The sequence below is a fragment of the Anolis carolinensis genome, chromosome 1 (genome assembly GCF_035594765.1).
Source record: "Anolis carolinensis isolate JA03-04 chromosome 1, rAnoCar3.1.pri, whole genome shotgun sequence".
Classification (NCBI taxonomy): Eukaryota; Metazoa; Chordata; class Lepidosauria; order Squamata; family Dactyloidae; genus Anolis; species Anolis carolinensis.
This window is the reverse complement of record NC_085841.1, coordinates 299285865-299312438: the sequence shown is the minus strand read 5'-3', so window position 1 is coordinate 299312438 and position 26574 is coordinate 299285865. Positions and strand designations below refer to the sequence as shown.

The following is a 26574-nucleotide window of genomic DNA, read 5'->3' as shown; positions in this document are numbered from 1 at the left end:
CCACATAATAATTTTGAATATATATAAGTTCTCATATATTGATTATTTTAGAAATCCCTCTCCCACACACTTTGTTTTTCTATCTAGAAAGGCAGAAATAAAACTTTTTTAAAGGTCTGCTACAGTTTTTCCTTTCTGCTGCTATTTAACAATATTGAAAGGGTTTTCAAGTTTTATTATATATGTAACCCTCTTGGAGAAAAGAAACACTGACAGGTAGCATACAAATGATCTAAATAATAAGTATTTGAAATACCAAGTAACCATGATAGGGTTTTCACTACATATCCAAGCAAAAAACTATATATGCTTACTGGAAGTCAGTAACAAGACTGTAACTACAAGATCATCTGTTTTAACAACTGCTATGTCAAAAATACAGTCTAAGATTTAAATGCCTCTCCTAATGGATAGTGATGCCAACTTAGTAATACATTTGCTGTTTTCTTATTTATTTATTATCACTAACATTTTGATAATATTGAGTCCCCTTCAGGGTGAGAAGGGCGGGATATAAATGTTGCTAATAAATAAATGAATAATTTCAGATAGATTAAAAAAGATAAAAGCAAGAAAATGGCAATATATTTATATAATCTTCTCTGACATCACTTGAACGAAAAACAGGATGTAATTGCTTTCATAGGCATACGTCTATGACAAAAATTAGTATTTACCTCTTCTGGTGCTTTAAATACAAATTGCTTTTCAGATGGAAGCTTTTTGTCTCTTCTCACCCGGTAATGAGTAGTGTTTGCCAAATCTTCATTCCTAGCATTGGAAACTCCAGAAGCTAAAGCAAAAAGCAAGAAAAACCACTAAACAAGTTAATGTTTGCAATCATATTCATATTCTGTGCCTCCATGTTACGTGCTCAGGGAAAATTAAGATATGGAAAATGTTTTCTGGTTATTCAGGATTGATATTTTGGTACCACAAGCACTTCTCTCACAACTTTTCATAAAAGACTGTGGGAACTTATTGCTTCTAGGGAACATATGATTTAATAAAGAGAACAATTAAGACATACTAAAAAAGGATCCTGTGAACATACTGATTTTATTTTCCTTAAATTATGTAAGGGGATGGTATATTATGTTGTCATATTCTTAAATAGTTACTATATTTCAACAATAACCATCCCCCACAACTCTGAATATATTTGAACGACATTTAAATTACTTGCGACTGCAATCCAACAGCAAAGGTGGGTGAAGTACAGCCCTGGGCTGCAGTTTTAGCTAGCACAACCAATATTGAGAAATTTGGGAAGCCCAGTAATATCTGAAAAGATGAAATTCCTCCTTGTTTGTCCTACAAGCACTATATCTCAGTGAGGTTTAGAACACAAGGAACCATCTCATACTAGAATCATAGCGTTGGAAGAGAGTCCAGGGGCCATCCAGTCCAACTCTATTCTACCATGCAGGAAAATACAATCAAAGCACTCCCAACAGAAGGTCAACCAGCCTTTACAAGAAAGGGGTGTCCACTGCACTCCAAGGCAGCATATTTTACTGTTGAACAGCTCTTACCATCAAGAAGTTCATCATAACGTTTACGTGAAATCTCTTTTCCTGCAGTTTGAATCCACTGCTCTGTGTCTTAGGCCACTTCTAGCCATATAAAATCCAGATTATCTGCTTTGAACTGGATTATATAATAATAATAATAATCTTTATTTGTACACTGCCCCATCTCCCAACAAGGGACCCGGAGCGGCTTACAGACATAAATATAATAAAGAATCCAATTACAGTAGAGTCTCACTTATCCAAGCTAAACGGGCTGGCAGAAGCTTGGATAAGTGAACATCTTGGATAATAAGGAGAGATTAAGGAAAAGCCTATTAAAAATCAAATTAGGTTATGATTTTACGAATTAAGCACCAAAACATCATGTTATACAACAAATTTGACAGAAAAAGTAGTTCAATGCGCAGTAATGCTATGTAGTAATAGCTGTATTTATGAATTTAGCACCAAAATATCACGATGTATTGAAAACATTGACTAAAAAAATGGCTTGGATAATCCAGAGGCTTGGATAAACGAGTCTTGGATAAGTGAGACTCTACCGTAGTAACATAACCAATCACACAATCAAAACACAAGACAGATCAGCACATAAGATACAATAAAATAATAAACAATTTAAACAATTAGACAATAAAACAATTTAAACATTTTAAACTGTTGTTAACATCCAATCCATCGCAATAATCAAAATACGCCATAAAATCCATTTAAAAGGTAGTGCAAAGTTCTTATGGTAGTATAGACAGTGTAGACTCATATAATCTAGTTCAAAGCAGATAATGTGGATTATCTGCTTTGATAATCAGGATTATATGGCAGGGTAGAAGGGGCCCTAGTCTCTAGAGCAGCAGAAAATAAATCTACATCCTCTTCAATGTGACCAAGTCCAAACATCAGTCTAGTACTGGCAGCATTAACTGGCAGTGACTTTCCGGGGATTCAGACTGGATTCTTTTCTAGTCTTACTTGGAAATACAGTAGAGTCTCACTCTACTGTAGAGTCTCACTTATCCAATGTTCTGGATTATCCAACACATTTTTGTAGTCAATGTTTTCAATATATCATGATATTTTGGTGCTAAATTCATAAATACAGTAATTAGTACATAGCATTAATGTGCAATGAACTACTTTTTCTGTCAAATTTGTTGTATAACATGATGTTTTGGTGCTTAATTTGTAAAATCATAATCTATTTTGATGTTTAATAGGTTTTTTCTTAATCTCTCCTTATTATCCAACATATTCACTTATCCAACATTCTGCCGGCCCGTTTATGTTGGATAAGTGAGACTCTACTGTACCAGGTATTAAATGGAAACCTTTTTCATGCAAAGCATGTGCAATTTTACTGACCTACAGCTTTTTTCAAATTAAATTTACTTCTAAGTGACATTTAGTTAATTGCTTTCTCTAGTTAAATGTTTCAGTTCAATAACATTAAGTTATCAGGGGAAAACACTTATACCAAACATACTGATAATATGGCATTCAATTAAAAAATGAAATGTCATAAAAATGCTAAGGCCCCTTCTACACTGCCATATAACCCAGATTATCAAGGCAGATAATCCATTATCTGCTTTGAAATAGATTATCTGAGTTTACACTGCCATATAATCCAGTTTAAAGCAGATATCTGGATTATATGTCAGTGTGGACTCAGATAACCCAGTACGAAGCAAATATTGTGTATTATCTGCTTTGATATTCTGGGTTATAAGGTTGTGTGGAAGGGCACCCAGATTTCCATCAACACAAGTAAGGCATTTTCTCATTTAACTTTTTCTGGAAAGCCCTAGCTCTGGCTGCAGTAGCTAAGAGATTCATTACTCTAAGTATCTTAAAAAGAAATTCAAAACAGACCATCAATGCAAGATGCAGAATTTTCTTCCTGAAAATTGATTCAGGAAAACTTGGGACAGACACCTGTAATGTAGGTACTGGTATAAAAGCCTTAGCTATTTCTGCTTTCTTTCTGCTCTGCTTAGTATGGAAAATACAAGAGGAAAATTCTTGACAGAATATAGATTTTGGTAAGAGCTAAGATCAGAAAGATTTGTTCCTTACGTTAGGAGACTTGAGAATAGATCTCCTATCCTAAGAGGCAAACCCAAGTTTGAAAAAGATAGACAAAAAGTAGAACTGCACCCCTCTTTAATTCAGTTCACTTAAACATTTTATTAAATTAATAAAATCAAAACTAGATCTTGCCTGCACAAGAAGCTCCTCTGTTATGAATTGAGCCAGCCCAACCACCCTGAACTCTGGCTCGTTTCCTTTTATTCTCCATTGTTCTGTTTTACAGTAACTTTTAAGGCGGTTAATTGATTGTAGTTTCTTTCCTGTTTCAAAATATTAAAAAAATCTTATCAAGCAAGTCAGACCTTTATATGATACTACCTATATGTGATGGAACTGTATAGATCTCAGCTCATTTGTTAGGCTGTCTCACTCACAGTATGAGAGTAGCCATTTTTCTGTTAACTTTATGAGGGAGGAGTTTAAGAAAACCCTTCCTAGTTTGTATCAGTAAGTTGCCCACCCCTCTGCCTGGGGAAAGGGAGCCATTTTAGATTAGTGCTATTACCACCAGGGAATCTTGGAAGCAAGATGTGTCTATAGTTTGTCCCAGCAAGATCCAGGCTTGGATAAGCCATTTCAAGCCAATAACCACTACTATTCTGGGAATTCATGCAGCTATACTGATCTGCTGCTGGACAGTGGCAGCCTGTGGAGCTTCCAGCGCCTTCAGCAATGTGCCAGGCCTCAATAGGAGAGGCTTGCTCTCTCAGCCTCCGACTTGATCACCTTGGCATCAGATGCCCCAGAGGCTCTTTTACCAGAGAAAGTGACATTCAGAAAACAGCTTAAAACTTGGCTGTGCAAGCAGGCATTCGATGAATGATTACAATATGTAAGCAGCTACAGGAAACCATGGATAGATGCAGTGTTTTAAATGCCTTAATGTTAAATGTTTTAATGTTTTATGGTATGTCTGATGATTTATATATTTTTAATTAGCATATTTATGGTGATATGTATTGATTTTAGTCTTATGTTTTCTTTTATATAGTTGTGAGGCATTGAATCTTACTATGTTGTTAAACTGCTTTGAGTCCCCTTAGGTAAAGGTTTCCCCTGACGTTAAGTCCAGTCATGTCTGACTCTGGGGGTTGGTGTTCATCTCCATTTCTAAGCAGAAGAGCCAGCGTTGTCCGTAGGCACCTCCAAGGTCATGTGGCCGGCATGACTGCATGGAGCGCCGTTACCTTCCCGCTGGAGCGGTACCTCTTGATCTACTCACATTGGCATGTTTTCGAACTGCTAGGTTGGCAGAAGCTGGGGCAACAGTGGGCGCTTACTCCGCTCCCAGGATTTGAACCTGGGACCTTTCGGTCTGCAAGTTCAGCAGCTCAGTGCTTTAACACACTTCGCCACCAGGGCTCCTTTTGAGTCCCCTTAGGGATGAAATAAATAAATAAATAAATAAGGAAATTTCCATGTCCTTCGCCTACAGAAGTAGTTCTCAACCTGTGGGTCCCCAGATATTTTGACCTTCAAATCCTAACAAGTGGTAAACTGGCTGGGCAGGTAAACTGCAGGGCAAAAAACCTGGGGACCCACAGGTTCAGAACCACTGGTCTACAGAATCATCCACTAGCAGTGACTTCAAGAACAACCAGTTACTTTTAAACTTTGGAACTCTCTCCCCAGGGAGATTGTACTGGCACCCACTCTGTCCGCTTTTCATAAAGACTTAAAAACGTGGATGTTCCGCTGTGCCTTTGATTAAACAGTTCACCAGACAATTTTCCCCTCCCCAACTATAACTTACTATCAGTTCGTGCACTTTATCATTGTTCCCTGCCTATAGATTTAGCGTTCCAAATGACATTGCCCTTCTAGCCCTAATTTATTATTGGCTCCTGCACTTTCTCACCAGCCCTATTTTGAAATTCTATTGCACAAGCTTCTACCCTCCAAGTTTCAGTATTTATTACTGTTCAGGTTATTGGTTGTTTGATGTTGTTGTTTTATGTTGTTATGATGTTGTTTTAAATTTTATTGAGTTGTGTTTTTAATCTATGCCTGATCAAGCTTGTCCCTATGTAAGCTGCCCTGAGTCCCTTCGGGGAGATGGAGGCAGGATACAAAAATAAAGTTATTATGATTATTATTATTAACTTATTATTAACTTAAGTTTGGATTTTGTTGTGGGAAAATCAAGATAGTGCCTGGGTGGAGACAGGCCCAAAACCAATTAATACATTGTTACCATTTCTCTAAAGCAATAGTGTGGAAATTGATTTTGGCATCCCCTAAGGTGATAGAAAGTGAAGACATTTATTTATTTATTTACCATATTTATATCCCGCCTTTCTCTACCCCAGGGGGACTCAAGGTGGCTTACAAACAGCACTACTATAGTGCCTTGGACATAAAAACATAAAGATTAAATTAAAATTAATGCATACATAAAACCCAATAAACAAACACTCCAATGCTAAGGCACATCATCCAGAAGCAAGGTCTAAGGCAGTTCCATAATCAAGACATTGTAGCAGAGTGAAGAAGGGGAGCCAGGAAGACACCATTCCACCATGTCTCCTTTGTCATCAGTTGGGAGCCCCTCCCCTCCAGGAATAACTGCCACTCTGGGGCCAGAGTGAAGAAGGGGGGCCAGGAAGACATCATTCCACCATGTCTTGTGTGTCAATAAAACAATATAATAATATATAATACTAATATTATGCTATACTAATATATTTTATATACAGATAATAGAGAATATTATAATGCAATACATTATAATAATACACTATTTTAATAGTATATTATATATTATATGTAATATTACTAATATTGCAGTATAGTAATATAGTACAATATAGTAATATATGTTTATATTGTGCTATGCTAATAATATAATATATTGTATGTACATATAACTTGTAAGCTGCCCTGAGTTCCCTTCGTGGTGAGAAGGGCGGGATAAAAATGTTGTAACTAACTAAATAAATAATAGAACTAAATACATTTAAACCAGTTTGGGTGCAACAGCACATTATAGCTTCTACAGGTGGTGTAATACAGAAAGTAAACAAACAAGCTGTAAGCCACAAATGGCAATGAAGGCTGGAATCCGGTTCTTGCTCACATAACAGTTTACTCCGCTGAGCTTGTTTTGAGGAGGCACAAGTTTCTGGATTCTACCGTTAAGCTGTAATTCACAAATCCACTGTATGAGCCAGTTCTAAGTGTGTGCTTGAAGATGCCTTCCAAGTTGTCTGTCAGCTTCTGTCAACCCCACAAATTGCATAGTTTTTCTCAGAGGAGGTTTTGCCAGTTTCTTCCTCTAAAACAGACATGGGCAAACTTGGGCCCTCGAGGTGTTTTGGACTTCAACTCCCACTATTCCTAACAGCCTCAGGCCCTTTCCTTCCCCCCCTCTTAAGCGGCTGAAGGAGAAAAGGAAGGGGCCTGAGGCTGTTAGGAATAGTGAGAGTTGAAGTCCAAAACACCTCGAGGGCCCAAGTTTGCCGTGCCTGCATTAAAATATAGCCTGCAGCATCCAGTATTCATAGGTGCCATGGCAGTTAAAGTAGGCCCGAAATGTATGTATTCTACCGTGTGAGGGGAACCCTGAGAAGAACGGCGCCGTCGGCCTCCCTCCTGCTTCCTGAGGAACCCAAACACTCACCGGTCACACCAGGCGCCGACCCAGCCAGCCCGCGGGACCTGCCTTGCGCGCGCACCGCAGGATACACCCCTCCTCCCCTCTGCACCAACCAGAACAGAGAGACGGCCCTCGCGAGCGCACGGGCGAAGACGTCCGTTGGGGATTTAGCCCCGCCCCCTCCTTCAGGTCTCAGTCGGACTCAGCGGATTTCCATGCTTTATCAAGAGGCCTGTGACAGTTTAAGGGGAGAGGGAAGTGAAGGCTTTCTGGGTCCGCCAGGCCTTTTGGACTTCAGCTCCCAGAATCCCTGATCACCGGCCAAGTCAGCTAAGGCTTCTGGGAGTTGAAGTCCAAAATGCCTCGAGGCCTGGATCTTGGGAATCTACAGTGCAATGAATGAATGAATGAGTGCATTTAGTGAACGGTGTTGTCAAGTAAGGTAATGCCAACTGGTCAGTACAAAGTGCCCTTTAAAAAGGGTCTCTGTATTTCCAGCCAGTGTCAGATGGAAGACAATTCTGCATGCATGCTAAAGCTGGCATTGCCAAACTTGGGCCCTCCAGGTGTTTTGGATTTCAACTCCAAAACACCTGGAGGGCTTAAGTTTGCTCATGCTTGTGCTAAAGTGTTCACTACTACAACATATGACATAGTACAATCTATATATATAAAAGAGTGATGGAATCACGGCAGCGGACAAAACAACAAAACTCAACACCCCACAACCTCGAAAATTGACAGCACAACCCCTCATCCATGCCTCTGGGTTGATACAACAAAAAGAAAAGAAAAATAAAGTCCTAATTAGAGGGAAAGGAATAATTGTTTTTATCCAATTGCTGCCAGTTAGAAGGCTAAGCTCCGCCCACTTGGTCTCCTAGCAACCCACCCAGCCCAGGGGCCAGGCAGAGTTAGGCCTCTCTTAGGCTTCTTCCACACTACCTATAAAATACAGATTATCAGATTTGAACTGGATTATATGGCAGTGTAGACTCTAGGCCCTTCCACACAGCTATATAACCCATTTATAATCTTATATTATCTGCTTTGAACTGCGTTATCTTGACTCCACGCTGCCATATAATCCACTTCAGTGTGCATTTTATCCAGCTGTGGAGAAGGGGCCTCATAATCCAGTTCTAAGCAGATAATATAAGATTATAAATATACAGTAGAGTCTCACTTATCCAACATAAACAGGCCGGCACCTTTACCCTTTACCTTAACTACCACCAATTCCTAAATACTTTATTTCCCATACCACCATACTTCGCCACAGCAACGCGTGGCCGGGCACAGCTAGTATATTATAATATAGTATAATACACTGATAGTGAGTTTTATATATTGTAGCATAATACATCCTGCAGCACATTTGACTAGTTTTTCATTGAATATCTCAGAGTCTCAACCAATTCAACATAGTTGTGACAGCCACACAAAAACAAAGTTTCTGAGGTATAACTTTGTTACAGTAGAGTCTCGTATTATCCAACGCAGTCTGCCTTTTAGTAGTCAATGTTTTTGTAGGCAGTGTTTTCAATGCATTGTAATGTTTTGGTGCTATATTTGTAAATACAGTAATTACTACATAACGTTACCATGTATTGAACTGCTTTTTCTGTCAATTTGTTGTAAAACATTGTTTTGGTACTTAATTTGTAAAATCATAATGTAATTGATGTTTAAAAGGCTTTTTTAAATCCCTCCTTATTATCCAACATTTTCGTTTATCCAACGTTCTGCCGGCCCGGTTATGTTGGATAAGTGAGAGACTACTGTACTTTCAAAGCAAGTAAACGGGAAATAACACTTTCAAACCAGGAACAGATTCCCCCTCCCCCACTTTTGTCGCCCTTTTTGCTTTGTCTGCAAAATAAAATATATCAGAAAGGGATACCTAGATAAAATTGCAACCAAGTGTTAATGTTCTGACTGCGCCTTCGGGGACTGTGGATGATGGTGGTGGGATCAGGAGAGAAAGGAAAAACCCTTGCGAGGAGGGCTCGTTGGAGGATTTGTACAGAAAGAGAATTAGGGATCTCAATGGGGAGTCTTCTGAGGAAGATTCAGATGGGGAGTTTGTGGAAGAAATGGATGCTGGGGAACAGGTGGTGGCTGAAGAAGTGGGCACTGACTGGGCACGGGCACCGGAGATGCCTGGGGAGGAATCGGGGCCCATGGATACTGCTGACACTGGGGAAGCTTGGGTGTCTTCAGAAGCAGACCCCACTTGGGCTGCTTGGAGGAGTGAGGATGGATCCCCAGGTGTGCACGGTGTTGGGCGTGGGCAGGTTGATTAGGATTCTGATGAAGAATTAGGCACGCCCGACCCACGAGCTTTAGCTGTGTGGAGTTCTGATTCGGATTAAGGATGTGAGACACCTGCTCTTTGGGCGTTGGTGTTTGGACACCCAGGGAAAATTGGGATAAATTGGGAATGTTTAGTCACTTCACTTTGCGTGTGGCAAGGTGTTGCTGGGCGCCACTGGGACTCCTGTACGTGTTAAAGAAGACTGGACTGGGACTTTGCTTCAGATGTAAGTTAATCTGGGTTGTTCTGCAACGGAGGGCTGGAACTGTGTGGGTTTTCCTGGACTGCACTGTTATTGCTGTTTTGCCTCCGTTGCCTTGGCTCTTTGTGCCATTCCGTTTTGTGGACCTTGAATTGATGACTACAACCCCTGGACCTTGGACTGGAATTCGACTCTTCTTCTGCCTTCGTTCTTTGATTTGTGTCTACCCACGGCTCTTGACTCCTGGCTTGCTTCCCGACCTTGCTGCTGTCTCCTTTCCTGGTCCTGGACCGACCTGGCGACGTCTCTTTGCTTTGTTCCTTGAGCTCCTGGCATTGTCTGCACTCTTGAAGCGGATTATTGCTGCCCCTGCTGTTTTGACTCTGGACTGGTTTGATGACATCTCCTTGCACTGTCCCTTTAAATCCCAAAGCCTGGTGCTGGCCGCAGTAAAGGCTTGGAGCCGCTTTCTCTCCTTTTGCACCGGCTTCCAAGTTTGTTTACAAGCTACTCTCACTGGGGAGCTCCTTTGTCCAGTGTGAGTTTCTGTTTGAGGCTTTAAGTTTGAACTGCTAAGTTTGGGACTTTGGGGAGTTTTTTTGGAGGTTTCCAAGTCTTTGCTTTATTTTGGCTGCTTATTCCAAGCCAACTCAGAACGTTTTGAGCTGAATTGAAGCACCTTTAGTTTAATCTGGATTATTTGCTTGAATAATTCGGTTTATTTGTTAACGCATATTTTTTGATATATTTTTGTTTGGACTGCCTTAAAACACTGAAGGTTAAGTGTTTTAAGCCATCTTTTATGTTTGTGACTAGTTTTTGGGCTATTTCTTGAATAAACTCTGTTTTGCTCTCTAATTGGCGTCTGACTTTTGACAGTTAACTTGATTGTCATTGGGCAATTTAGAAGTCTACAACTTGAAATATTATTAGTCTTTATATGAGTTTGGTAATAACTTTGATTATAGCTTTTTGGGGATAGATTTTATCATGAATGTTATATTCATAGAATCATAGAGTTGGAAGAGACCTCATGGGCCATCCAGTCCAACCCCCTGCCGAGAAGCAGGAAATAGTATTCAAAGCAACCCTGACAGATGGCAGTCCAGCCTCTGCTTAAAAGCCTCCAAAGAAGGAGCCTCAACCACTCTCCACAGCAGAAAGTTCCACTGCTGAACAGCTCTCACAGTGAGGAAGTTCTTCCTGATGTTCAGGTGGAATCTCCTTTCCTGTAGTTTAAAGCAATTGTTCCGCATCCTAGTCTTCAGGGCAGCAGAAAACAAGCTTGCTCCCTCCTCCCTATGACTTCCCCTCAGCTATCATGACTCCTCTCAGCCTTCTCTTCTGCAGGCTAAACTTGCCTAGCTCTTTCAGCCGTTCCTCGTAGGGCATGTTCTCCAGACCCTTGATCATTTTAGTCTCCCTCCTCTGGACACATTCCAGCTTATCAATATCTCCCTTAAATTGTGGTGCCCAGAATTGGACAGAACATTCCAGGTGTGGCCTGACCAAGGTGGAATAGAGGGGGAGCATGACTTCCCTGCATCAAGACACTATACTCTTATTTATGCAGGCCAAAATCCCATTGGCTTTTTTTGCCGTTGCATGACATTGTTGGCCCATGTTTAACTTGTTGTTCATGAGGACTCCATTATCCTTTTCACACGTACTGCTGTCGAGCCAGTCGTTCCCCATTCTGTATCTTTGCATTTCCTTTTTTCTGCCTAAGTGGAGTATCTTGCATTTGTCCCTGTTAAACTTCATTTTGTTAGTTTCAGCCCATCTCTCTAATCTGCTAAGATAATTTTGAATTCTGTTCCTGTCTTCTGGAGGATTAGCTATCCCTCCCAATTTGGTGTCATCTGCAAACTTGATGATCGTGCATTCTAACCCTTTATTTAAGCCATTAATAAAGATATTGAACAGAACTGGGCCCAGGATGAAACCCTGCGGCACTCCACTTGTCACTTCTTTCCAGGATGAAGACGCATTGGTGAGCATCTTTTGAGATTGTTCACTTAGCCAATTCCAGATCTACCTAACTGTAGTTTCACATAGTCCACATCTGACTAGTGTGTTTGCCAGAAGGTCATGGGGATCTTGTCAAAGGCCTTACTGAAATCTAGATACACTTCATCCACGGCATTCCCTGCATCTACTCAGCTTGTAACTCTAACGAAAAAAGAAATCAGATTAGTTTGGCATGACTTGTTTTTGATAAATCTGTGTTGACTATTAGCAATAACCGCATTCATTTCTAAGTTTTTGCAGACCACTTCCTTAACAATCTTTTCCATAATCTTGCCTGGTACATGAGGCTGACTGAACAGTAATTGTTTGGGTCGTCCTTTTTTCCCTTCTTGAAGATAAGGACCAGATTTGTCCTCCTCCAGTTTCCTGGGACTTCTCCCGTTCTCCAAGAACTCTCAAAGCTTGCCAGTGGTTCAGAAATAACTTCCGCTAGTTCCTTCAATACTCTTGGATTTAGTTGATCTGGCCCTTGGGACTTGAATTTTAGAGCGGCCAGGTGTTCCTGGACAACCTGTTTCCCTATTTGGGGTTGGATTTCTCGTAATCCTTCATGTTACTGAGGTTGAGGATGGCTTTGTTTTTGTGAGAAGACTGAGGCAAAGAAGGCATTAAGTAATTCTGCCTTTTCCCTATCCCGTCAACTTTATCCCGTCTTCTCACAGAGGCCCTATCGCCTCTTGTTCTTCCTTTTTCTACCAAGGTAAGCAAAGAAGCCTTTTAAATTATTTTTAATGTTCCTGGCAAGCTTTAGCTCGTTATGTGCTTTAGATCTTTTTTTTCCACATTTGGTGATTTTTCCCTACAGGAGTTGGCTATTTGTTTGAATTCTTCTTTGGCGATTTCTCCCCTTTTTCACTTTTTGTGCATATCTCTTTTTGAGTTTTAGCCCAGTTAGAAGTTTTTTGGACATCCATATTGGCTTCTTTGCACTTGTCTTATTTTTTTTTCTTTGCTGGCACTGTTTGCATTTACACCTTGAATACTTTGTGGCTCTCTTGGCTAGCACAAGAAAATAATTGAGCTGAACAATTTTTTAAATTGTTTTTATTAAATTTTACATTTACCAAATCTGTATTTTATAGTAGTAAAGAGAAAATGAAAAAGGAGAAAAGAAAACATAAAAAATAGAAAAAAGAATAAATATATGTGTGTGTATGTGTGTATGTAGTAATAAAAAAGAAAAGAAGAAAAAGGATTTTAAAAATAAAAATAGAAACTGACTTCCATGTATCGTATGGTGTTTTAAATAAAGTTCAGTCTGTACTCATTTCTTCTGTTTTTTCTGTCTGAAGAGTCGCGTTTCCTTCTTGGTTTCTTAATCGGGAACAATTATTTTCCTTGTCACATTTCTGTTAAATATTCAAATTAAAATTTTAATTTTTTAATTTTGTAAATATTGTTTAAATGGTTCCCAGTCCATCTGTTTTCTTGGTTTACCTTGATTATTTGTTAACAAGTTTGTAAACCTATCTATGTTCATAATCTCTAAAATCATATTAATCCAAAAGTCCATCTCCGGCGCTTTGTCTCTCCACTGTTTGGCATAAACAATCCTTACAGCCGTCACCATATAATTAAATAGTATTGTCTTATTTTTGTCTTTTTCTATGTTTAACATTCCTAAGAGGAAAGATTTGGGTTCCATTTTAATTTTAATTTGTAAAATTTTTGTAGTCTTTGTTGTATTTCTTTCCAAAAGGTCTTTGCTTTCTCACATGTCCAACTGTGGAAAAATATGCCTTCATGTTCCCTGCACATTCAACACTTATTTGATAATTTTTTTTATAATAATTTGACAATTTTGGTGGAGTAATGTACTTCCTATAAAACATTTTAAACCAATTTTCTTTCTAGCCGTTGCATAAATAAATTTTAATCTGTAGTTCCATGCTTTTTCCCATACCTCTATTCTTATTGGTCTCCCTATATTTTCCACCCATTTGACCATAAGTCTTTTATTAATTCTGTCTCCATCGACCACTCTAATAATTCGTTGTAAAATTTTGTTATTTTATTTTCCAACTGCATTACTTTATCCCAAAATAACTCTTTATCCGCAAAGCCAAGCTTTTTATCTTTATTAAAATAATCCTTTAATTGCATGTACTGGAACCACGTGATATTCCTAATTTTTTTGACTCATTTCTTTTTGCCTTTTTTAGTATATATTTTCCATTTTCTTTTATTAAGATATCTCTATATTTTGACCACATTTCACCTCCTACCTCTCTCCTTTGACAGGCCTGCAAAGGGAAAATCCATAAGGGGTTTTTTTACATATAATTTTTCCTTATATCTTTCCCACACTTTTATTAATGAAGAACGAATGAAGTGGTTCCTAATTTTTTTTTCTACCATTCTTTTCCCGTACCAAATGGAGGCGGCCCACCCTGTTCTTAAATCTGCACCTTCTATTCTTAGTGTTTTTGTTTTTTGGGGTGTTGTCCAGTCTTTAATCCAATTTCTTGCTCAGTGATTTCTTTATTGAAAAGAAGAAATTCAAACGACGATTAAAAAACTTGATGAAAACAAGGCCCCAGGCCCAGATGGCCTAACCGCACTATATTATAAGGAAGAAACAATCCCATATTCCAACTACTAAAAATATATATATATATATATATATATATATATATTAGATAATCAGGAGATAACAAATTCATGGAGATTTGAAACGATAACAATGCTTCATAAAGAAGGCCAGGTCCCCTCAAATGTGAAAAATTATAGGCCCATATCATTACTGAATACTGACTACAAAATTTTTACAAGTATACTAGCTGAAAGTATGAAGGAATTCCTAAAGGAATGGATAAAGGAAGAGCAAACAGGTTTATTGCCCAAGAGACAGTTGAAAGATAACGTTAGGGAAATTATTAATATAATAGAACATTATGAAATAACAAGGAAGAAATGGCTCTATTAGCAATTGATACAGAAAAAACTTTTGACAATTTGAATTGGGATTTTTAAAAAATTATTGATTAAAGAATTAGATATGGAATTTCAATTTACTAATGCAATAAACATAATTTATGATAAACAAGAAGCAAAAAATAAAGTAAATTCATTGGAATCCAATTTTTTAAAAAAATCTCTAAAGGAACAAGACAGGGATGTCCACTCTCTGTTACTATTTATCGTCGCATTAGAAATTTTCCTCAACAACGTAAGAAAAGACCCACACTTAAAAGGAGCAAAATTTAAAAAGAAAATTACAAGATCAGGGCTTTTGCAGATGATCTGATCGGTATAATAGAAGAACCAATAAAAACAATAAACTGGATGGATGAAGTTGAAGAATTTGGGAAGTTCTCAGTGCTTAAAATATATATAGACAAAACAATGCTATTAACGAAAAATATGACAAAGAAGACAGTAAGAATTGGCAGAACTAGCAGACATCCAAGTAACGAAGAAAATACGGTATTTAGGAATAATATTAACAGCAAAAAAATCCCAATTGATAGAAATTAACTACTTAATTTCGATAACTACGATACAAAATGGAAAGAAATAAAGAATGGATGGGGCTGGGCTGTAGCGCAGGCTGGTGAGCAGCCTGCTGCAATAAATCACTCTGACCATGAGGTCATGAGTTCGAGGCCAGCCCGTGGTGGGGTGAGCACCCGTCAATTAAAAAATAAAAAATAGCCCCTGCTCGTTGCTGACCTAGCAACCCAAAAAATAGTTGCATCTATCAAGTAGGAAATAAGGTACCACTTATAAAGTGGGGAGGCAAATTTAACTAATTTACGACGTTGGAATGAGGAAGTGCTGTCACAGTGGATGTTGAAGCAGCTGCTCCCCCTGTGGCTAGAATCAAACATCCCCTCAGGAGAAGGTTAAATTGCCTCTACGTCTGTCTCTGTCTCGGTTCTATGTGTATATGGGCATTGAATGTTTGCCCTATATGTATATAATGTGATCCGCCCTGAGTCCCCTTCGGGGTGAGAAGGGCGGAATATAAATACTGTAAGTAAGTAAATAAATAAATAAATAAAGAATTAGACAATTGGAAATATTTAAAGATGACATTATTAGGAAGAATCACGGCAATTAAACGTCAATTCTACCAAAGATGTTATTTCTTTTCCAAAATCTCCCAATAGTAAGAAACTTGCAAAGATTCAAGAATTGGAATAAAGACTTAACTAAATTTATTTGAGCGCTCAAGAAACCTAGAATTAAAAGAATACATTTGATAGATGAGCTGAACAATTTGCAACTTAAATAAAGCAGTTTTAGAACCAGTGAAGATTTGGCAAAAATCAATTAGAAGCTGAAGATTTTAGAGAAAAGCCATGTTTTCACATGACTTTGAAGTGACAGCACTACTGGCATCTGAAAAGCGAGAAGGGCATGCCACATTGCATGACACAATAGAGAAAGCCTCTGGTGTCCTTTATTTCAATAGGACCAAAAGTGAGTCCTAACATCACAGTGAAGGACTGAACTGAGACAAAATTAGCACTCAAACACTTGAGTTAAAACCCTAAAGATTTCTGAGTCAGGTAAAGTAAGAGATGGATGTAAGAACCGTTGGTAAAAACTGGCATTCTATGAAGAGAAGAAAGCTGATGGAAGAGCAGGGGACTATTTTGCTCAATCTGACTTTTTTTTATTAGATAAGTGTTGTTAAGGATTTGTTATTGCTGTGTATGTCCAATGTGTTGTTAGGCGCAGGAGTCAAGTTCTATAAATACCATATATACTTGCGCATAGGTCCACTTCATGCAGACCTCGAGGAAAAGTTTTGGGGCCAAAATTATGGATTTTTGTGTCACCTATGGATACGTTGATGGTCATTCTGCAGTGAGGGGAAAGTGCCAGAACTCCTAGTCAGAGCTTCTGTTGTTTTCCTACCAAGCCATTTTAAAAGGCTAGAAGTTGTGCTGCGGTGAAGAGAGTATTGGATCTCAGTGCTTTTTTAAAGGATCTCCCAGGATGAACTAAGCTTTCACTTTTTGCCACCAGCCTGAGCCACAGCCTGGCCCCATCAATTCTTTATTTCTTTCCATTTTGTATCATAGTTTAGGGGGCGGTTCTTTTTATATATATATATAAGAGTTAAGTTACAATATTTATATGGAGCCATCAGTAAATCGCCCCAGTTTTTGGGGATTTTTTCTTTACTAAAATTTCTAGTCTTATATACATGAGTATATATGCATATAGAGCATCTTGATGGATATAGGAAAAGCCTACTAAATAATGAAACACAGCAGTATTTGATATTTTTCATTTTTAGTCTAAGTTTAATGTTTTATAGAATAGATTAGAAAAAAGCAATCAATTACATAGGCATGCCAGCAATCTCAAACACCATTTTCCCACTTCCAACAATCTTAATAGCTCTGTGTAGATAAAACCCAAAATGTGTCCAAAATAACACTCTATTTAAAAAATCCCAAACTTGTTTCTCAATCCTTATCAGCACCATTGCATCGGTTTTCATTTATTTTTATGTACAATATTTAAACACACATTCACTTTCAGATCAGTCTTAAATTATTCCTCCACAAGGAATTGATATTAGAGGTTCTAGTATCAATAAGTGTGCTCAACATACATGAATAAACAATCTATATATATATATATTTCTAGCAATGATGGTTGATCCAAGACACCAAACTTCAAATGGAATGACGGCAGCAAACCTCCCTCTTTCCTACTCAGCCATTCTTTAGCTATCCCTAGTCCTCATGAGATGATTTACTTTCAACCTTGAGCTCATTTACTCTTGTAGGGATAGAATCATAGAACTGGAAAAGACCAGAAGGGTCATCTAGTCCAACCCCCTGCCATGCAGGAAAATACAACCAAAACACTTCTGATAAACATGTTTTCAACAAAAAATTGAAGGACATGATCATAGCATTTTCTGTCCATTTGAGACAAAAGTATCATACTTTACTTCAGCTGAGCAGTGCAAACATTGGGAATTAGAAATTAAATCATAATTAGCATGAAAAGACAGGCAAAAGTATTTTCAATTAGATCAGAAAGATATGTTTTAATATGAATTTGAATATTTAACATAGGACTAATGTATTTGTGTTGAGGAAGTTTACTTCATACACTGTATTTTACTGTAATTCAAGTATCAATAAGACTGGCTCGTAATAGTGTTCTTGTATAAAAGGGTAGCTGTGCTTATACAAGATGTTCCCCCTTCTTGTTTCAATTACTTGCACTGCAACCTACAACTTGATTAAAAGTCTCTCAGATCCTCAGGAACAGAAAAGGACACAATTTTTGCACATTTTTCAATCCAAGCCAGTCACATACAGGGTAACTGCAATGTTTGTGTCAATTTCTATAGTCTGTTTTATTTAAATGTTGAAAGATAAATATAAATGCCCACCCCTGTGACCCATGACCACCTTTTATTAAAAGGAATAACCTATACTGAATACATGAAATCAACTCAGACATCAAGGAAATCCCTCACCTAAACTACATAGAAAGCCACAGTTTCATATTTACAGAACTGAAGTTGTGGAGTGGCGGCTGTATTTGCAAAGTTAACAGGACACAGTCCACAATATCATCACTACTTCACCTTAACACCAGTATATATGGGTTTCTTCCCTCCTCTTCATTAACTAAAAGGTCATTTATATGATGGATATTCAAAAGCTGACAAGACAAACATCCTATGCCCAAAATATAGGAAAAGTATTTGTCCAAATTCAGTGTGTCATTTCTGTAATGCACAAAATGAGTAAAAAGATATATTATAAAAAATTATATTTATATTACTTAGGAAATACTGCACAGATTAGCCCAACTCCAACAGCAGTGGTTTATTCCAAATTCCAGTAAGGTTATATTTAGACTTCCACCAAATTTCTCACACTCACATATTTTTTTCAAACCTTTCTGATGTTAAATTCAGCAAAATTAGTAACCAGTAGTACCAATTATTGTTCAAATCTCATCTAACATACATTATAAGACAATGGTGCAGAATGACAGAGTATACAAGTAGGTCATCGCTTTTCCGGTGCCCTCAGAATTTACGTCATTCATGCCAATCGCAGGTCTGACTCCTTTAAAAAACTTGTCAAGAATTTAAGAGATGAAAAAGTATCTAGTGCTTAAATGCAGGTACAAAACTTCTGAGGAACTTCTCAAGATGATATCACTTAGTTCGCCTTCTGTTTCTTCAACAAATTATATTTTGATTTAACAGCTAGTCTTGTGGCGCTCTCATCAACTACCCATCTAGGCAGCATGTGTATAAGCCAGACCTAAAAATGAAAGGAGAAATGAAATTATCATCCAACAACTAGCAATGTGCTTCCCAAGAATAGGAAGAAATGAATAATGGCTATTTGGGTCACCACTTCTGTTTACACACACACTTGTCTCTGAGCAAGACTATAGCAGCATCTTCCTCTTCATGCCCTGCAAAATTATATAAAGATGTGTGCTGCCTGTGCTACTGTAGGAATACTCAGAAACATAAAAAATACATGCACGCAAAACAATTAGCAGACCATTTTTCCCAGTTACTTTTTCATATCCGCTCTAAAGCTGTTGGCAACAATGCTGACAGCAATAAGCAACCTTTTAGAGTTTTCTGCAATCCATTTTTCTTCTGACTATCCTAAATAGTAATTTAAGATATTCAGCAAATTTTCCTGCCTAACTGCCCACCTAACTCCAAGGTCTTTTAGGAACAATTGAATACAAATACCGATCGCTAAGGATTCTATTGGTCACTATCCCTCCATTTTACATTTGAATATTTACTCCTACTCTTTGCTGTTAATAATTCTAGAGTTCACCTCTTTAGAGATTTTTGGTGAGGAGTCCTACTAAACAGTGTTTACCAGTTCACTCCAATAGACATTTACAGATTCCTAACTGTTACATCTTAAGAGATTCATGAATTGTACCAAGTTACAATTTTCTTTCATCAAATATATATAATAAGAGTGGTCAGATTTGTAAAATACATACCCATAACTCATGATATGGGTATCCAGCAGTTTCAGACTCAAGGCCAACTGTGTTGATGGCATATTTTACAAACCATCCAGGCATAGGTCTAAAACGGCTTGCTTTACGAAGTTTAGACATATTTGTAACCACCAAATGTGGCACAAGACTCTAAAAAAAACATATTAAGACATAAAGATTATAATAAATGTTATCACATTTGGAATAAGACAAACTGAAAGGCAACAGTGCAATTCAAAATTCCTATAATCCAAAATTAAAGAGAAACAGAAATATCAGCTTGAAAGCAAATGTAGTCCTATATCTTTCCTTTCCACCAGCAGAAATCATGGTTTATTCACCTGTTAATTTATTTAAACTGGTTTATAAATTCTCAAAGCAAATTTGAATGTAGAAACTGCATCTGTGCTTATTTTCTTAAGGTAAATAAACACTTTTCTTATTTTTGTAATTTCTCTCTGTGGGTTTACAATCTTTACAATTTTTAAAATTTCATCTTCATCTTTATCTTAGTTCTGGGATTGTCGTGAAGTATTATTTAATTAATAATAAAGTGTTTTGAAACTCAGAATGTTGCCTTCCTCTCCTTATCAAGGAAAAGGCTCATTTCATAATTCCAAGCGGGTTGTGGAGGGTGTCAGCGAAAGAGTGCTCTTGTATCTTTTTAATATGTTTTAGGCAGAAGCATTTTTTCAGAAAAAAATGCCATTAAATCTGAGGGAATTCCAAATCTTCAATATTATTTTAAGATGACGTATTTTCACACGGAAGGACAGTGTTTATCAAACTTAGAAGCTTGGGCAAATCCAGAGAAAGGCAAAAGATGGCGATCAAGCTCTTTTGTGACAAAGGTTTCCATATGGTTTCATGGAACATTAAGGCAAATTTTGTGCTTATGTAGATATTTCCCGAATCTTCTATACCTAGGTGTATTTTCTGCTAGTTTTGGAGCCCCAAAACTGGCTTTTCTCTGCAATTTGTGTTTTCCATATTAGTCTAACAGGGATGGGAACTGTATAGTAAGCCATGCCCCCAGGAAGTCTTAAATACTATTATTTGGAAAAGTCTTCACTGTAGATAACATTTAAAATCCAGACAATCAATTTCCTAAATAATGAAAGAATATAGTTATTCTAAATAAAGGCTCCAGAACCTATCATGAGATACAGATACAAGGTTCCTTAGGACTACTTCTGTACCCCTAGATTCTGTGTTGTTCTCTCTTCAGTGTGTCCAAAACAACAACAACAACAACAGATTTGTGAAGGATATGAAACTTAACAGTCTTCAGCTTCACCCAGTCCTAGTATTCTGCTTCTGCCGCTAGCTCTTAAAGTGATTTTAATGTACCACTTCAGAAATATGTTCGTAATTATTTCATATTCTGCTTTTTGGTCTTGCAAACTGGCCATCTTCAAATGTACAGTAGACTTACACATTTATTTATTTTGTCTAACTTCAGTATATAACATTTCATACAAGATGACAGCCACAGGTGAGAGTCACAGCTGCATGAACCTGATGTAGGCATTTCTCTATATGCATGCTAGTCTACTCAGCTTTCTTACATTGATATGTTAATGCAACTTGTAGGCAAGATACAATTCTAGATGTTTACAGTTTAAAGAGAAGAAATTAGTGGATTTGGAAAGGGGTAATCCCCAGACTCTGTGTGGTCTGGGAAACCCTCTGGGGTCACATTTTTGCCAGTGGGGAGAGCTACACAGGAGAGGAATTTCCAGCAGCAGAACAGAATTCTTAGCCCTATGTCTCAGAATTCCAACAATCATTACAGCACTACGTGGCACCAAGAAAGCAGCCACTGAATGCTACAACTGAGCTAAAACTAAAACAATTGTAAAATTATGTCAATTTGGCATTAATATACTTTCCAGCATAAAACTACAGAGTTGCGCACTCTTCATCCTCTCCCATAATTATGGATCTGGCACATTACTGTATTATGTGTCTACTGTATCCGTATTGTAGTTTGGTAACAATTTTCACATGACAACTTGCACATTTTAAAGCAAAAACCTAGTAACAAAAACTTTTCAAATATCCACCCACCAAAAAGCCGGATTCTCCCATAAAAGCAAATTTATTTCACCTATCTCTACTCCATTTTTCCTGTAAAATATAGGCAAAAACTTGCTTACATCTTAGCACTAAAAGTATCTAAACAGCTTCAAGGTAACTAAAAATATTTGAAACAAGTCTTAATAAGATGCTTAAAAGAGTTGCGAAAGAATATTATTCAGAAGGACATTTCATGAAAAAGCCATGAGGAATGAAAACACTGCTCCAAAACTTCATTTAGGAATGGCACCAAGAGTAAGCGGCTATATTTGGAGTTGTTACAATCTATGTTACCTAATTAATAACAAAATAAGTAATTCCAACAGAAAACAATTCAACTAACCTGCACAATGATACCTTTCCTTTTGTATTCTACATTGAGACAGTGGCTGAAGTAATTCACAAAAGCCTAAAGATATGCAAGAGGAGAAGCATGTTATGAATTCGGTGTATGCAGAACCATCCATACGTTTATTTTATTTGATTTTATTTCATGTCAGGAGCAACTTGAGTCACTTCTGGAGTGAGAGAATAGGCTGTCTACAAAGACGTTCCCCAGGGGACGCCCAGATGTTTTGATGTTTTCACCATCCTTGTGGGAGGCTTCTCTCATGTCCCCGCATGGAGCTGGAGCCAAATCCCACACCCTAAGCCTTGCGAGGAATGTATGCAATTATCTCAAAAGAAAACTGTACTATCATGGCAGACAGATATTTCTCTGTATGGACAGCTGGTATAATTTTCAGGATTGTATTATTTCATATTTTTTTACATCTTGATACACTGAACACATTCATAATTATTAATCTGTTTTCATTTTTATCAGCCTTAAATATAGGGGGAAACATCACATCTTAGAACTGCACATACTACAATTCCTTAGATGTGTAATATTCAACTTTGCAGAACATCAGTGTTAGTGTTTATAATGATGAAAAATATGCATTTTGTGTTGTTGAAGGCTTTCATGGCCGGAATCACAGGGTTGTTGTGTGTTTTCCGGGCTGTATGGCCATGTTCTAGAAGCAGTCTCTCCTGATGTTTCACCCACATCTATGGCAGGCATCCTCAGAGGTTGTATACCTCACAACCTCTGAGGATGCCTGCCATAGATGTGGGTGAAACGTCAGGAGAGAATGCTTCTGGAACATGGTCATACAGCCCGGAAAACACACAACAACCCAATATGCATTTTAATTGACTTTAAAAGATTGAATTGTTTTAGAAGAAACATTTGCTTTATTACAATACAGTGTCTGTCTACTGTACATTCCAATAAAGAGGGATCAAAACATGCACTCAACTGTGAATTATGCATTTTCAGTATTGATATGAAAATGATTTAACTTACAGAAGCATCTAATATATGTTTATTCAGTATTTATTATTTTAGTGTAACAATGTAGTCAAACCACTCTTACAAATGTCTTACAAATGATAGGGTAAAATAGTACTATAGTATTAACACTTCTTTACTGAGGAGGCCAATGCTCCCATGCTTTCCTTTCATATATAAAACATTTTCTTACTTTTAAAAAGTGGAGTTCTCTACCTTAAGGTGCAAAGAAACGCATTCCAGAAAGTATCACCTTTGATTACCCATAGCTCTGTATGCAACATTTTAGCACATTAAATATCAAAAAGCTAGGTATCTACCTTTGTTGCTGAATAAACAGCTAAAAATGGAGTTGGACTAACTGCAGCAATAGATGACACATTTACTATTACTCCTTTAGACCTATAAAATATAAGAAAAAATAATAAGCCAATTACCAGAAATAGCAGAAATAAAACACGGAACTCGAAAGGTTGGTTCAGAAAAAAACCTCATTATTATACACAACACAGTGAGTAAAGCAATCAAAGTACAGGCTTTCTGCCTTCCCTGCCTAGTGTGCTCTACATCTCTGGAAAACAACGCTTTGTAATAACATTCCACATAATGACAACTTCGGGATTTTGGAAGATCTTTACAGGCTTGCCCTCAACTATCTGACCAGTAAGAATCAGAAATCAGAATGCTCTTTTAGACTGATTAGGATTTATATCGAAGTAGGTCCCAGGTTCAAATCCTGGGAGCGGAATGAGCTCCCGCTGTTAGCCCCAGCTCCTGCCAACCTAGCAGTTCGAAAACATGCAAATGTGAGTAGATCAATAGGTACCGCTCCTGCGGAAAGGTAACGGCGCTCCATGCAGTCATGACCTGGAGGTGTCTAGGGACAACGCCGGCTCTTCGGCTTAGAAATGGAGATGAGCACCAACCCCCAGAGTCGGTCACGACTGGACTTAACGTCAGGGGAAACCTTTACCTTTATTACCAAGCTGAATTATAGTATTATGCATCTTTGAGACCTTTGCTTATTCTCACTTTTGTTCATTAGTTCCTCTTAATAACAAACAGCTAATCTCAGCATCCTTTAAAGCCAGACTCTAACAAAGAGCCACTGCCAAATAATAGAAATAAGCACTCTCATATCCAATAAGAAGTATCTTTATATCTCAGTTAAAAGAAAGCTACTATTCTGTGCCATTGGAAAGTATTCTGATTATTTAACCATAATTTACATTACTTTCATGCCTATCATTACCTGGAGGAAGCAGTGCTAGTTTAAGACAAAAGGTCTTATACTACCTTAAAGATGAACATTTATTGTATTATGAACTAATAATAATACTTTATTTTTCTATCCTGCCACTATCTCCCCAGAGGGACTCGGGGCGGCTAACATGGGGGCACAGCCCAAAACAGAGACAAAGTATAAACAGCTTTAAACACATGGCAAAAATTAAGAACAAACATACAAGAGTCAAATAAAAAGATCGATTAAAAACATTGCATATAATAAGACATAAATAACCAAGCAAATGAAGTAATAATACAGACATCAACCAAAATGGGTAAAAGGGGTGGGGGTCAGGTTAAACAAGATACATGATTTCAAGGCCTTTTAATAAAGTGCATGGACAGTGACAGAGCATCGGCTGGAATAATGTGGGATAGGGTAAATAGGAAGGGAAACAAAGTGCTAGAAGGCAAAGTGTTAGAGATAAGGGTCTATCATGTTGGATCTGTTCAAACGCACACTGAAAGAGCCATGTCTTCAGCTGCTTGATGAAGGCAGACAGGGTTGGGGCCAATCTAATCTCCCTAGGGAGGGAATTCCAAATCCAGGGGGCCAGCACAGAGAAGGCTCTCTCCCTCGTTCCAGCAAGCCAAGCCTGCGATAGTGATGGGAACGAGAGGAGGGCCTCCCCTGAGGATCTAAGAGATTGTGCAGGCTCATAGGGGGAAAGGCGGTCGCAAAGGTAGATGGGTCCCAAGCCGTTCAGGGCTTTGTAGTTGAGTAACTGCACCTTGAATTGGGACCGGAAAATGACAGGCAGCCAAAGGAGCTCCTTGAACAGGGGGGTTGACCGCTCCCTGTAAGTTGCTCCAGTTAACAGTCTGGCTGCTGATCGCTGGACTAATTGAAGTTTCCGGGCCGTCTTCAAGGGCAGCCCCATATAGAGTGCATTGCAATAATCCAACCTGGAGGTAACAAAGGCATGGATCACCATGGCCAAGTCAGACTTCACGAGGTATGGTCGCAGTTGGCGCACAAGTTTTAGTTGTGCAAAAGCCCTCCCAGCCACCGGGGACAACTGGGCCTCAAGCGTCAGTGATGAATCCAGGAGGACCCCCAAACTGCAGACCTGTGCCTTCAGGGGGAGTGCGACCCCATCGAGCACAGGTCGCCACCCTTTGCCCCGAACGGTCAAGCGACTGACCTGGAGGACCTCTGTCTTGTCAGGATTAAGCTTCAGCTTGTTCGTCCTCATCCAGCTCAGCACAGCGGCCAGACACTGGTCCAGAATCCGAGGGGCTTCCTTGGAATTCGGTGGAAAGGAGTAGTAGAGTGGAGTGTCATCTGCGTAGAGATGGCACCCAATTCCAAAACTCCGGATGACCTCTCCCAGCAGTTTCATGTAGATATTAAAAAGCAAGGGGGACAGAATGGAACCTTGCAGGACCCCACAGGTCAATGGCCAGGGGTCTGAGCAGGGGTCCCCCAGCTTCACCAACTGAGAATGGCCCTCCAGGAAGGACTGGAGCCACTGCAGAGCAGTACCCCCAGGGCCCATCCTGGAGAGCTGTCCCAGAAGGATACTATGGTTGATGTATCGAAAGCCGCTGAGATGTCCAAGAGAACCAGCAGGGTCACACTCCCGCTGCCCAGTTCCCTGCAGAGGTCATCCACCAAGGCGACCAAAGCCGTCTCAGTACTGTGCCCAGGCCTGAAACCAGACTGTGACTGGTCAAGGAAGCTGGTGTCCTCTAGGAATCCCTGGAGCTGAGAGGCGACCACCCACTCTAGTACCTTGCCCAAAAACGGGAGGTTAGAAATTGGTCTGTAGTTACCCAAGACCGAAGAGTCAAGGGAGGTCTTTTTCAATATCGGTCTCACAATGGCCTGTTTAAGGCTTATTGGGAATTTCCCTTGAACCAAAGAGGTGTTTATGATAGCCACAAACCAATCAACCAGTTTAACTAGCCAGGAGGGGCAAGAGTCCAGAGCACAAGTGGTCGCCCTCACAGCCCCAAGAATCCCGTCCATGTCTTCAGGACGAACAAGCTGGAACGAATCCCACAAAATCTGACAGACAGGTGCCTCGGTTACCTCACCTAGCATTGCATTTAAACTGATATCCAAGTTGGAGCGTATCAGAGTGACTTTATCTGCAAAATGGTGCGCGAACTCGCTGCACCGAGTTGCCG

The 26574-nt window shown here is 38.7% G+C and overlaps 2 protein-coding genes across 10 annotated transcripts in view; both read right to left on the bottom strand.

Annotated features, from left to right (window-relative positions):
* alkbh3 (alkB homolog 3, alpha-ketoglutarate dependent dioxygenase) overlaps positions 1 to 7448 on the bottom strand; it is a 33217-nt gene extending 25769 nt beyond the window's left edge. The window contains exons 1-3 of one of the 2 annotated variants that reach the window (XM_062967912.1): positions 7243 to 7448; positions 3753 to 3883; positions 678 to 793 (exon numbers count right to left, since the gene is read on the bottom strand). In XM_062967912.1, coding sequence (XP_062823982.1) covers positions 678 to 793; positions 3753 to 3831 — 195 coding nt within the window. In that variant the 5' untranslated portion in view covers positions 3832 to 3883; positions 7243 to 7448. Of the gene's footprint in view, positions 1 to 677; positions 794 to 3752; positions 3884 to 7169 lie in introns of both variants that reach the window. The other variant, XM_062967913.1, reaches the window with a different exon arrangement.
* A 9550-nt stretch (positions 7449 to 16998) lies between these two features.
* LOC100557660 (very-long-chain 3-oxoacyl-CoA reductase) overlaps positions 16999 to 26574 on the bottom strand; it is a 184348-nt gene continuing 174772 nt past the window's right edge. For 7 of the 8 annotated variants that reach the window (XM_062967906.1, XM_062967910.1, XM_062967911.1 and 4 more), the window contains 4 exons: positions 23475 to 23556; positions 22162 to 22227; positions 19740 to 19889; positions 16999 to 19024 (listed from right to left, as the gene is read on the bottom strand). In XM_062967906.1, the coding sequence (XP_062823976.1) occupies positions 18920 to 19024; positions 19740 to 19889; positions 22162 to 22227; positions 23475 to 23556 (403 nt within the window). In that variant the 3' untranslated portion in view covers positions 16999 to 18919. The remainder of the gene's footprint in view (positions 19025 to 19739; positions 19890 to 22161; positions 22228 to 23474; positions 23557 to 26574) is intronic. The other variant, XM_008105405.3, reaches the window with a different exon arrangement.